Below are 11,981 nucleotides of genomic sequence, written 5' to 3'. Positions count from 1 at the left end.
ATGGAGGCTGAGATGTTGGTGAGAAATGAGAAAATACAGTTGTTTATGGATTATAAGGTGTACTCTTTAACAAGAAAAGAATTCTATAAAGATTTGAAACATGTTTATATCATTATAAAAATAATAGGTAGAAAGGTAGAGATGGACATATCTTGTCATTGTCTTGGTCTAGGTCTCTCCCAGACTTCTCAGAGTGCACCTTGACAGCCTCACCTGGAGGTGTGCACATGTGGGCCTGCCCCACCTGTCTCTCATCTTCTCTCTGCAGTTGTGGGCTCTGCCCCCCAAGTGCACATCACGGGGCCAGAGGAGGATGGGGTACGCGTGGTGTGCACGGCCTCGGGCTGGTTCCCAGAGCCTCAGGTGCAGTGGAGACAGCCCCGTGGGGAGCAGTTCCTGGAGTTCTCCAAGGTCCAGGCACAGGACACTGAGGGCCTGTTCAGTGTGGAGGCCGCTCTGGTGGTGAGAGACAGCTCTGCGGGGAGCGTGACCTGTTCCATCCTCAACCCCGTCCTGGGTCAGGAGAAGGTCATGGCCATTGTCATCCCAGGTCAGCGCATCTCCCTCTTCCCCATTCCCTGCAGGGGTGGGGGGCCAGCACCCCCCGGGGTACTGGGCTGGGATGTCTTGGGCTGTGTCTTGATGGGGTCTCTGTGGGGTCTCTTTCTGCAGAGCCCTTCTTCCCCTGGGCCACTCCCTGGAAGCCGGCTTTCCTGGTGATCCTGCCCTTGTTGCTGCTCCTGCTCCTGGGGGCTGCCTGCTACACCCAGAGAGAACATTCCACACAGATGCGGGAGCTGCAGGAACAAATGAATCTGTGTGGGGCTAAGGAGAAGGACAGACAGGCCAAGGAGGAGGCCTTGACGGACACAGGTAGGGCAGGACAGGGGCCAGGCTGGTGAGTGTGGCGGTGGGTGCTGAGAGGGACAAGCTGACACCAGAGCCAGAGCCCAGGGTCCCTCTGCAGGGAGATCAGAGCAGGTGCTGAGTCCCAGAGGAGACAGTGGAGCTTGGAGGCTCATGTTGGTCTGACGGTAGAAATTCTAGGACACAGAGAGTTTCATTTTTGTTTCTTCTCTAGGCACAAATTTTGTTCTTAGCAACAGTTTATGCTTATATTTTTCATTCTCTTTCAGAGGAACTCCAGGCAATTCTAGGTAAGCTCTGCTCTCCCTCCTGAACTCTCTGTGCCCCCTTCATAGGAGATATTCTGGTTCTTAGCTCACCTGTGTCCTGTGTTGCCTTTCAGGCCAGAGGAAGGCAGCTTACCTGGCTGGTGAGTGATGCCCCAGGGGTCCTGTGTCCCTGTCCCCTGTGCTCAGGGGTCCCTCCCCTTGGCTGTCTAAGCACAGACATGTGGACCATTCCCTGCGGTGGAAGTGGGAGCTGGTAGGAGGCAGGACTCTGTTGCATGGGGTCTCCAGATCTGGGTGCTGTTTTCCCCCCATTCTTGGGATCCTGGGGGGTGGTGACCCTTGGAGTCTCCTGCATCCTGGTCTCATTCCAGCCCTGACTTTCCCACCATGGTGCTGGCTTTCTAGTCCTCAATGCATCTGGTTCTTGGTCAGCACCTGGAAGTAAAGCAGCTGCTCTGGGATTTTATAAGTAAACGGACTCTTGAAGTTTAGGAGTGTGACCTCCTCCTGCCCTTGCTCCCCAGACAACCCCGAGGAAAGTCTGTGCTCTCTACTCCTGAAGTTGCTGATCAGTAGTGCTGGGAGAGGTCGGGGTGACCTTGCATGGGTGGGAGTGGGGGGACTTTCCTCTCCCAGTATTACTAGAAATACTGCATTGGAGGAAGATGGGTCATTTCTACTCTGGAGCTGGTGTGATGTCCATGTTGTGTTTTTATTTCATCTTCCCATTAATTTCCAAGGAAATACTGAATGTAATAATTATGGAGTAATATGTACATTAAAAAATATCTTCCCACGGGCCTCCCCTGGTGGTGCAGCAGTTGAGGACTAGGCTGCGAAGCTGCCTGCAGCCTCTGCAGCGCCAGTTCCATCCCTGGTCGCTGGGAGGGTCCCACATGGTGTGCAGACCTCTCCTGCTGCACCCGCTGCTCCCTTCAGCAGTGTACTTTGTCAGTCTGCCTGTTCTGTTCCCCACTCTCGCTCTGATTAATTCTCTCACCCTCCTGCGCTTCTGACTGTACCCAGTGCTTGTATAAATAAATAAATTTTAAAGATTTGAATAAATCTTTAAAAAAAAGCTTGCCATATACTGTTTTTGATCCTGTGTAGCAACACTGAGCAGCAAGTGAAGCACGACCTTTGAAGTCTTTGAAGCCCAGAGCTGCTCAGTGACTTGCACAAAACCCCCACAGCAGCATCAGGCAGGGCTGGGTCAGTCTGTCCTGCAGGCTCCTGACCTGAGCCAGGGGATTCCCCACCACCCCCTGCTGTCTGCTGGGAGCAGGAGGTCATAACCTCTCCAGGCCTCCCCTCCATCCCCTAGAGAGTCTCACCTGCAGAACAGGGGATGGTCAGGGCCCATGGATCACAAGAGCAGCTGGTTGTGCTGAGGTCTCACCTGTGTGTTTCCTTTCAGCCTGGAGGAAGGCCCAGCTGTATGCAGGTGAGTGGTCCTGAGAGTCCTGGGATCCCCTCCCATCCTGTCCTCCACTCCTTCTCTATAGGGACCTCCCACCAGGAAGGACCTGGGGTCCCTGGTCTTCCCTCACTCTGGAGCCTCTATCTGAGAACTGCAGTGCCCCCAACCCTTGTGATCACGGCCGTGCCTCCACCTGCCTTGTCCTCCCTGCATATCATGTGGGGTCAGGACAGTCTCTGACCCCTTGTCACCTGGTCCTTTCTTGTGGGTAAGGGCATTGGGTGTCAGTGTGAGGAGAGGCTGCAGCAGGGACAAGTGTGTGGTCCAGGATTTGCTGATCACTCGAAAATTCCAGATTACTATTTCTTAGTCAGGTCTTGCTAAGGGGTCCTGGGTTATGGATCCTTCTGGATCCCAAATTCCAGTCCTATTTTGGATCTAGTTTTTGTTTCCTGCTTCCTCTTGATTCTCTGTCTTCTCATGCATGCTCTGATTCATGTCCAAGCTGGATTTTTCTTCTAATCCCTTGTGGTTGCTGACGAATCAGTTGTTTAGAGCTGGTGTCCGAGTCTGGGTCAGAGCTTCTGGGGTGTTTATGGCTCTTGGGTAGAGGCCTGTCAAAGGTCTGAAATTTGATGTAAAATCCTGTGTGTGTGTGGTGTGTGTGTATGTGTTTGTGTGTATTTTTTTGTGTCTTTATAACAAGATAAACAATGTATGATTTTTCAAGACCATCATCTTTTTAAGGAGAATTCTGTCTGACATTCTCATGGTTGCTATTAAGTGGTTTTTTTTCATTTTCTTCTTTAAATTTATTTTATATATTTTTACATCATTTTTCATTTTTGCACAGTGTATGCATTTTCATCTTGGTTATAGTCCCCATACAATTCCCGCCCCTCTTATTCCCTTATTTTGACCCGAATCCCTCCTCCCCTGTAGTGTGTAGGGTTTTTTTTTAAAGAGGTAACTAAGTAAATGGTTATAATCAATTTCCAAAGAACAGGGGGGAAATTTGAAAGAAAAGTCTAGATGGAGATAGAGAGGGGAAGGAAAGAGAGGGGTGTGTGGGAGAAGAGCCTTCTAGAGTTTTGGGCACAGTCACCAGTTTGAATCTGTGCTGTGCAGACACTGTGCAAGGCTTGGGAATGAAACACAGTGGGCCTTTTGAAGTACTTCAGATAAAGTTACACTTTAAAAACCATTATTGAGGTGACCATCTAATTGTGTTGCTTCTCACATGAGCTCCCCCTGTAACCCCAGGGCAGGGTCTGCACAGAGTCCTGCAGGGAAAGTCAGAGATGCTGGTGGAGGAAGATCTGAGCCTTGTGAGCCTGAGTCACACGCCCTTTCCCTGCTCAGGGATTTGTTTATGGTCCTGGACACAGACCCTGAGCCAAGAGAGAGGGTTTGTAGGGGAGGGGTCTCGGGATCAGGAGTGTGAGGACCCTCCTGAGAGTCTCCCTGGTTCCCCTGGGGCTCATTTCCACACAGTGAGGATCATAGCATCGTCTTTACCATCATTTCAGTGTCTGCTGAGTTCATGTCTCATGCATTTTAACAAACTTTCCTTGGGCATGCAAAAAGAATGATGTGTTTGAATGAAGCACCATTAAAACACTAGAATTAACATTTTGATATCAAAAGAGTCACAGATAGATACATGTGTGATCTAGTATTAATTATAAAATTAGAAAAAAAACATTTTTACTTAAAGTTTTGCTACAAAAATGAACTGACTAGCGCAGTCAGTGCACACACAGTCCTGGGTGCGCTGTGTCTCACATTAAATGTCACTTTGATTTTCTCTTTTTGTTCCTCTGCTCCTGTTCCTGTTCTCCTCCACACCCTCTTTTTCACTGTTTATGAAGAAGTATATTGTAGAGCGTTAGAGCTGGATGTCAGCTAGTGTCTAGCAAAAATAAGTCAATTTAAAATCTCCTTTTTTCACAAAGAGGTCACATATATGCCACCCAATCATTGCATGTGATCTTGTTTCTTATCAAGCAAAGATGGAAATGCCAGTTTCTCAGATGTGAGCTTGTGCAGGTGTGGCTGGTGTCACACATTTATACACCATGTGCACAAGAAGATGTTGTTCCTTATTCCTATAGATGTGGATCCCGGATTCTCCTCTCTCCCCCTCTCTCCTCACACGGTTGGGAAACTCACGCTCTCCCCTCACGGCCTCAGAGTCTTACTGTGTCTGACCTGAGTGTTGGGGAATGACCTGCTTCCTCCTTCCCAGGCAGGTGTGGGGTGGGGATGACATGGCCTTGGAGTGCTGGGGGGGAGGGGCCTATTCTCCCCTTTCAGTCATTTCAGGGGCTCCCCTGGGACCACTGGTCTATGATCCTGTGTGGCACATGCTGAGGGGGGCAGGGCGCATCCTGTCTGGTCATTAGGGCTTGTGGGTGACCCTCCCTCTACAGCAGAATCAGGGTCTGGTTCTGTCTCTGGTCAGCAAATTGATGAACCTTCTGGCTCCTTCCTCCTGTCCCATGTCCTTGTCTTCCTCACCTGTCCTTCCCTCCCTGCCTGCTCTCCAGGCCTCACTCTCTCCCTCCTTCTCCCCCCAGAGCAGGTGACACTCCTGGGTCCTCATCTCTTCACGTGCATCATGGGGTCCGGGTGCTCCCTCCAGACCCTCCCCTGCCAGGGCCCTGCTCACCTGCCTGGGCCCCCACATGGGGCATCAAGCTCCAGCTGCTGCTGACACACGTCACCACACCCTGAGCAGCATCACCCACGCAGTTTATCATCTCACACGCCTGCAGGGAAGACACCTGAGAATACGTCCTGGGACTAACTCCAGGGTCTGGCAGCTCCTTCCTTCCAGGAGCCCCTTCCTCTCCCAGGATCTAGGGCCTCCTGCACTGACTGGGGAACCCCATCCTCTGTCTACACAGCCTGCCCTGCAGCCTCTTTGTGGCCCTGCTGCCGTCACCATGTGACTGTCTCTGTGCACAGGTGCAGGGTCATGGCTGTTAAGGCTCATGTGATTGGTTCTACGTGGTGATCCACAGTAACATCCCTGTTTCCAGGTCCCGTCTCTGTCCACCTGAAGGTTTCTCTTTCCTCTGTAAAGGACACATGTTTACAGAGTCATGGGATGAGGACATGGACATCTTTGAAATCATTATTCTGCTTATACAGGGAGGTTTTACTTTGAAGCTTCCATCTTTCTGGGCTCCTCTTGAAGGAAACAGTGTGTCAATCCAATGTGTTTGTGTTCTTCTCTGTCTACAGGGATGGTTTTGTCTCCACCACACATGAAAATGTGGAAAATTGTCACTAGTGTTTGATCCTCTCAGTGTGTGTCCATGTCCCCTACTCTGCACGTCTATCTCCTCCTAGAACCCTCTCGACCCCCTCCTGAGTGGGCAGGACCCTCTGCTGAGTGCCCTGAGTCTCCTCATTCATGTCACAGTCACCCCCATGTGCAGCTCAATTACCTTTTTTCATTCTCTCTCTCTCTCTGTCTGTCTCCCCTTGTTGGACAAACAGATTTATTCACAATCAGAGGGAAAAGCTCTGCCCACCAGCCCCCATGTCTCCAGGCCTCCAGAGGCCTTTCCTGTCCCAGCAAGCGGGAGCATCAGGCCGCACACAGGCCTGGGCTGGTTGTAGCTCTAAGACCAGGTCTGTTAGTTCTTCACAAGCACACGCAGTCCTGGGCATTTCATCTCCATAGAACCTGTTCAAGAAAACCTAGTTTCCAGGATGCATGTGTGGCTGGTGGCTGAAAAGTATAATTTGATGGTCATATCTGGGTGAAGACATTTCTGTTCCATTGGTGGTCAGCCTGCACCCCTGAGTATTAAGCTTTATGTCTGAATTATGGGGAATTTGCCACATAACAATTGTGTGTGTGTGTGTATGAATCTAAAAGTTGAAATATCAACTAAATGTTTCCAAATATTTTCCCCTGTGAACTGTGTCACTGTCTTGTAGAAAACTAGGAGTTGACCCTGATGTGTGAGTATCTAGAGTCCCTCACATGACATGTGTGTCTCTTGCAGATTGGAGGAAGGAGAAGTTCCGGGCCTGTGAGTGACTCTGTTCTCTCTGGGGCTGCTCAGCTTCTGGCCTTTCCTTCTGTTCTCTGTGTGGGCACAGACTCTGCACCCTCCGTGGGGGTGGGGTGGGTGCTGCTGTGATGTCACACAGCTGTATTGGGAGGGGGTGACTGCTCATGAGTGCTGAAGGGGCTCCTTTGTCCTTGGGGTCCAGGCAGGTCCCCAGGGGTCCTGTGACATATTTGACCCCCAATTATCTTGTGGCTCCTTCTCTTGCTTGGGGGCTGTGGGCTGGGGTCACCAGGCTCTCATTTCAGGGAACATATCCTTCTCCCCATAAAGCTGAGTATCTGGGGTGAGGAGGTGTGTGCCCTTGTTATGTCAGGCTGGCACATGGGTTCTCTCTCTGCAGGGCCTGTCACTCTGGATCCAGGTTTTTGCAGTCATGGAATTGTCCTCTCTCATGACAAGAAGAGTCTGACCTGTTATCATGAAGGAATAGAAGGAGGATACAGAGTTTGGGGTATTGAGGGCATCACATCAGGCCGCTGTTACTGGGAAGTAGAGGTCAGGAGTTCAGACAGAACTGTGTGGGCACTGGGGGTCTGGACAAAAGATGAGGAAAATAGAAACGGTGCTGTGTCCCCACTGAAAAGGAAATGGGTTATTGGCCGGAACCATAATATTTTCAAAGCCAGTACTGACCTTCCTATTCTACTACCCCTTAGGCGGGTTCCCCACAGGGTGGGGGTTTTCCTGGACTATGATCATGGGGATGTCTCCTTCTATGACATGACTGATGGCTCCCACATCTTCTCCTTCCCTCCTGAGTCCTTCTCTGGGACCCTCTTTCCATATTTTGTCTGCCATTTAGGAGACGTGTCCCTCACCTTTTGCCCCCTGGAGGCTGGGCCCCAGAAGCCCTCTGTGCCCATGAACAATCCTCCTTCTCTGAAGGAGCCTGTAAGTCCCCCAGGGGAGGGGATCCCCTTAGGCTCTGGTGTGGATGGGGCTCCCCCAGGGCCTGAAGGCCCCCTCTTCCCCTGCACCCCAAAGACTGTGTCCCCATGAGCCCCCTCGCTGCCCAGCCCTGCCCTGGGCTCTTCTTGGGGCTGCAGGTTCCCTGTGGACAAACCTGTGAGTGAGTCCCAGATGCTGGAGTCTTGTCCTCCTGCTCTGGGTGCAGATTCCTGGGCCGTGGCTGAGAGAACAGTCAGGTCAGGGCTTGTGCTGAGACATAACTTTGAACCTGTTTAGGGTAGAACTAGTTTTTCCATGGGAAAAATTTATTTGGTAAAGAAAATATTTACTAGGGATTTTATGCTGTTAGGGCAAGAAAGGGGATGAGCTCTGAATGATTCTCCTAAATTAACTGGAGTTTACTTAATCCAACCTGGCTTTGTTTGGAGGAAACTAGAGCCTGATGGAGGGTCCCCAGATCTATTTTTAGGGGTCTGGACTATCTGACCAGGAAAATTCTGCCTCCAAAATATTTGGGGGAAAGGCAGATGATAGACTTTAGAGGAGCCTAATATTCTGTTATCTGCTTCCTACACTTGAATGGTTGAAATACACTTAATTTTATCAAACCTGATGAATTTCTATGACCAGTGGTTAACTTGGGGTGTGTTAATTTGGTGACCTCAGGAGAAGGATCTGGTTCCTCTTTTGTGTCAAACCATTTGTAAAGAAAAGAACAGCTCCCTGAATTAAGATGAGAATAAAAAGGAGACTTTCAGACTCGGGGTGACTTGGGGAACTGGAATTTGAGTTCTACAGACCCCTGTGCTGACTCGGTCACGGGAACCACAGCTGCCAGAAGAAGCAGGATCCTGAGCCCCAGACCTGCAGGGAGGAAGGTGTGATCCCTCCCTCGGGGGACACTGACATGGTTCTGGTGGGAGGAGAAGACAGAGAAGGGGGAGTAGGGGAGTCAGATGTCATAAACCTGTGTGACTGTAAAGAGATTGTAACAGTTTTAACAATTTTCTCTTGTGTGTGTTAATTTGTATTTATTACCCATTGTCTTCATTTGTCATCTTCCCTTGTGCTTTTATACAAGTTGATGTAGTTTATGTTTATAATATAGTTTTGGGTAACAGAATAGATAAAGGGGCCTCCTCGTGGTGCCAGGACTTAAGCTCAGCACTATGAAGCTATGTGTAGCCACTGCAGCCAACTACTGTCCCAAACCAGGGAGCTACCTGCATGGCACAGCAGACCTCTCCTGTTTTGCCTGCTGCTCCCCTAGGCAGTGTATTTCAGTCAATCTGCCTGTTCTGTTCCCCACTCTGTCTCTGGTGAATCTGCACCTCTGGCCTGTATTCCAGTTCTTGTATGCATACATAAATAAATCTTTTAAAAAAAAAACCAGAATAGATAAAGTTATTGTGAGTAAATTTGTAAAAAACCTAACATGGCATGTTAGATACAAAATTGGGACTGTCTGTCCCCTCATTTTGGGACAAGGTGAGCAATTCTTCACTTGTAAAGGAAACTTTCTCTTCATATTTAAAAATAAGCCATGTATACATTGTGAGTGTGGGGCTGAGGAGTCAAATGCATGGACTCTCCCATCACCCATTTACTGCCGTGGCTGTGAGAAAAGTCAGGCCAGGCCTTATGCTGAGGCCAGAGATGGTGAAATTGACTGACCTGAACCTGTTTGGGGTAGGAAGAATGTTACCATGGGAGATCATTTTTCTTTTCATAAAGAAAATATTTCGAGGGGTTTAGATACTGTTTGGACAAGGAAGGGGATGAGCTATGAATTCCGGTCCTAAAGTAGCTGGAGTTTATCCAACTTGAGCTTGTGCTGAGGAATCCAGATGCTGAAGATTACCTTATGTTTATGATGTATTTTGGGGGTAACAGATAAACAATTGAATTGTGACTGAAGTTGAGAAATAAGCAATATAGATACAAAGATTGGTGTTGCCTGTTTCGGAGACGTGTAAAGGGAGCTTCTCTTGGTACTTAAAAACATACAATTGTGCTGTGTGGTTGTTCAGTGTAAGGAGCTGAGTAGTCACAGATATATACTGTGTCCATCACCCATATATCGCTTCCTGGCCCACATCCCCCCACGTGCCCTCCTGTGTGACCTGGAGCTGGACCCCAGGAGCGTGTCTCTTTGCTCCCTGCACAGTGTCAGGATGAGCCCTGGAGGGGACACTCCAGTCACAGCCAAGGACATGTATCTCTTCTGGTTGAGCTGCTTTTCTTCTGAATCTGTGATGGGATATTTGTCACTTTTAGGAATTACCCTCAGCCACTATCCATGAAATTTTTCCTTCTATTGTTCTGAAAAACTATTAAAAACTGATAAATAAGTAAGCTGTGTGTGTCATGTCTTTTGATCTAATGGGACATTACAGAGATTTTGTAATTAGATTCAAATTTATGTAACTATTTAGAAAATGCACAAGGTTTGACTTGGGTTTTTATCATTAATTAAGGATGTGTTTGCCGTGGAGTCACATGCTGTCTGTAAAACAAAAAAGAGAATTCCAAAGACTATAATTTTTTTATCTATAGATATTACCACTTTTGTTCTTTCTTAGAATATTTTATTTTAAGTTGCTTTCATGCTGGAAATAAAGGATCTATTCCTCAAAATCCTCTTATTAGCATGTTGCAATAATACCAGTGCTGTCACTGATTAATTAATAATATTAATTATTATATACTGTCTTGCTGCGAACCCGCCACAGCAGCCTGGGTGTCAGGGTTCCTTGAAGGATGGGACGGCGTCGGCAAAATCAAGAGGAAAGTGGGAAGGGAAAAGGAGTGAGGAGACGCAGACACTCGGTCAGGTGCAGGCATCGTCCTTCAAGGAACCCTGACACCCAGGCTGCTGCGGCGGGCTTGCAGCAGGTGGTTCCTGAACAGGGACTTGACAGGTAAGTCATTTTTGTGCTCAGTTTTCAGGGATCAGCTAGGATCTGCTCAAGGGTAACCGGAACCCCTCCGTAGAGGTAAGCGGAGTAAGGACGAGCAGAAATACAGAACTTTGAGAAGTTATGGGCCTTATTGAGTCTAAAGAAAGAAGACTCTTTATAGACATTATTAAGTATACATTTAGTAAAAGAAGCATAAAAACCTCCCATGCTCAATTGACGTCCTTTTTAAACTTCGTAGAAACATGCTGTCTGTGGTTCCCGAGGGACGGACGGCACTCTTGATGTGCAGACATGGGCAAGGGCAGGAGAGGAAATGTCCACATATTATTCGACCTTTGGGCCTGAAAAGGTCCCTGTGGATGCCTTTTCTCTATGAGGACTGCTAAAAGACATGCTAGATCAAGGGTCTGAACTCCAAAAAATAAGTGCTAAGCTACAAGAAACACGATTTTTGACATCAGAAAAGGCAGAGGAAGTTAAAATAAAATAGTTGAACGACCAAGTTGAAAAAATTACGTTAAAGGAAGATGACCCAAAGTTAAAATACAAGGATCAGGAAAAATTAGTTAATGAGGTTCAAATAGATGCCTCGGACTTGTCCGAGGAAGAAGAAATAATATCTAAAAAAGCTGAAAAGGTTACATTTGAAAAGGCAACTGCTCCGCCCTATGAATCCCTGTCCCATAAGGGTAGGGACTCTATGATTGCTCTTGACTTAACCAATATTGTTAAAAAATATATGCAGGAAGTGGCCAAAAAAAGAGGCTTGACCAAAACAACCTTAGCTAACTGGAGCAATTGAGAGGCCTCCAGCACTCGCTCCCGCTTATAGAATGAGACAAAAGAGATTAAGTGAGGCAAAATTTGCCAGAGCTGTAAAGCGGGCAGAGAAGCAGGGAGACTTCACTCTCCAATGTTACCCTGTCCAGTATGCCAGTGATAAATATGATAATGCTCAATGGGAGCCCATCCCTTTTAAACTTTTAAAAGAATTAAAGCATTCCGTGTCCGCTTACGAACCTGCCTCTCATGTCTCCCAGATGCTCAATTCTATCTGACCCCGTCTCATTGGAACCAGACTGTAAAATCCGCTCTCCCTGGTGGTATGTACTTATTGTGGAAAGCAAATTATGAGTATGAGGCTGATAATTAGTGGAAGAACATAATAAGAGTAGTTCAGAAAGAAATCAGGTTGACATTGAGATGTTGATGGGAGAAGACGAGTGGGAGACTCCCCAAGATCAGGTGGCCCTACCTGTTGCAGCACTACGCCTTACACGTGATGCGTCACTAAAGCTTGGCATAAATTACCAACATCCGACCTAAAGACATCAGGCCTTGTTAATATTAAGCAGAGGCCGGAGGAACCCTATGAAGACTTTCTTCCCGATTGATGGATGCTGTCCGCAAGGCTGTCTCTAACAATGAAGCTGCTGAAATTTTAACTCAACAGCTAGCCTTTGATAATGCTGCTCCCCCATGTCAGGCCCTAATCCGACCTGTA

At 48.0% G+C, this 11,981-nt stretch overlaps 1 protein-coding gene across 1 annotated transcript; it reads left to right on the top strand.

Moving 5' to 3' along the window:
• On the top strand, positions 1–7,646 carry LOC129146281 (butyrophilin-like protein 1). The gene is made up of 9 exons (XM_054698130.1): positions 1–18; positions 208–550; positions 673–873; positions 1,137–1,157; positions 1,250–1,276; positions 2,554–2,580; positions 6,579–6,605; positions 6,988–7,538; positions 7,632–7,646. Exons 1-9 carry the CDS (start codon positions 1–3, stop codon positions 7,644–7,646), a joined length of 1,230 nt encoding a protein of 409 aa, XP_054554105.1.
• Positions 7,647–11,981: the final 4,335 nt, after the last annotated feature.

This window comes from Talpa occidentalis, unplaced genomic scaffold (assembly GCF_014898055.3).
Source record: "Talpa occidentalis isolate TD23 unplaced genomic scaffold, MPIMG_talOcc4v2.1 talOcc4.2, whole genome shotgun sequence".
NCBI classification, from domain to species: domain Eukaryota; kingdom Metazoa; phylum Chordata; class Mammalia; order Eulipotyphla; family Talpidae; genus Talpa; species Talpa occidentalis.
This window is presented reverse-complemented; position numbering and strand designations above follow the sequence as displayed.

What these genes read in the sequence shown, in the direction of transcription:
- LOC129146281 (XM_054698130.1), top strand. An exon ending in GGAGGCCTTGACGGACACAG is followed by an intron (nt 874 to 1,136) that starts GTAGGGCAGGAC and finishes ATTCTCTTTCAG; the next exon opens with AGGAACTCCAGGCAATTCTA. An exon ending in GAAGGCCCAGCTGTATGCAG is followed by an intron (nt 2,581 to 6,578) that starts GTGAGTGGTCCT and finishes TGTCTCTTGCAG; the next exon opens with ATTGGAGGAAGGAGAAGTTC.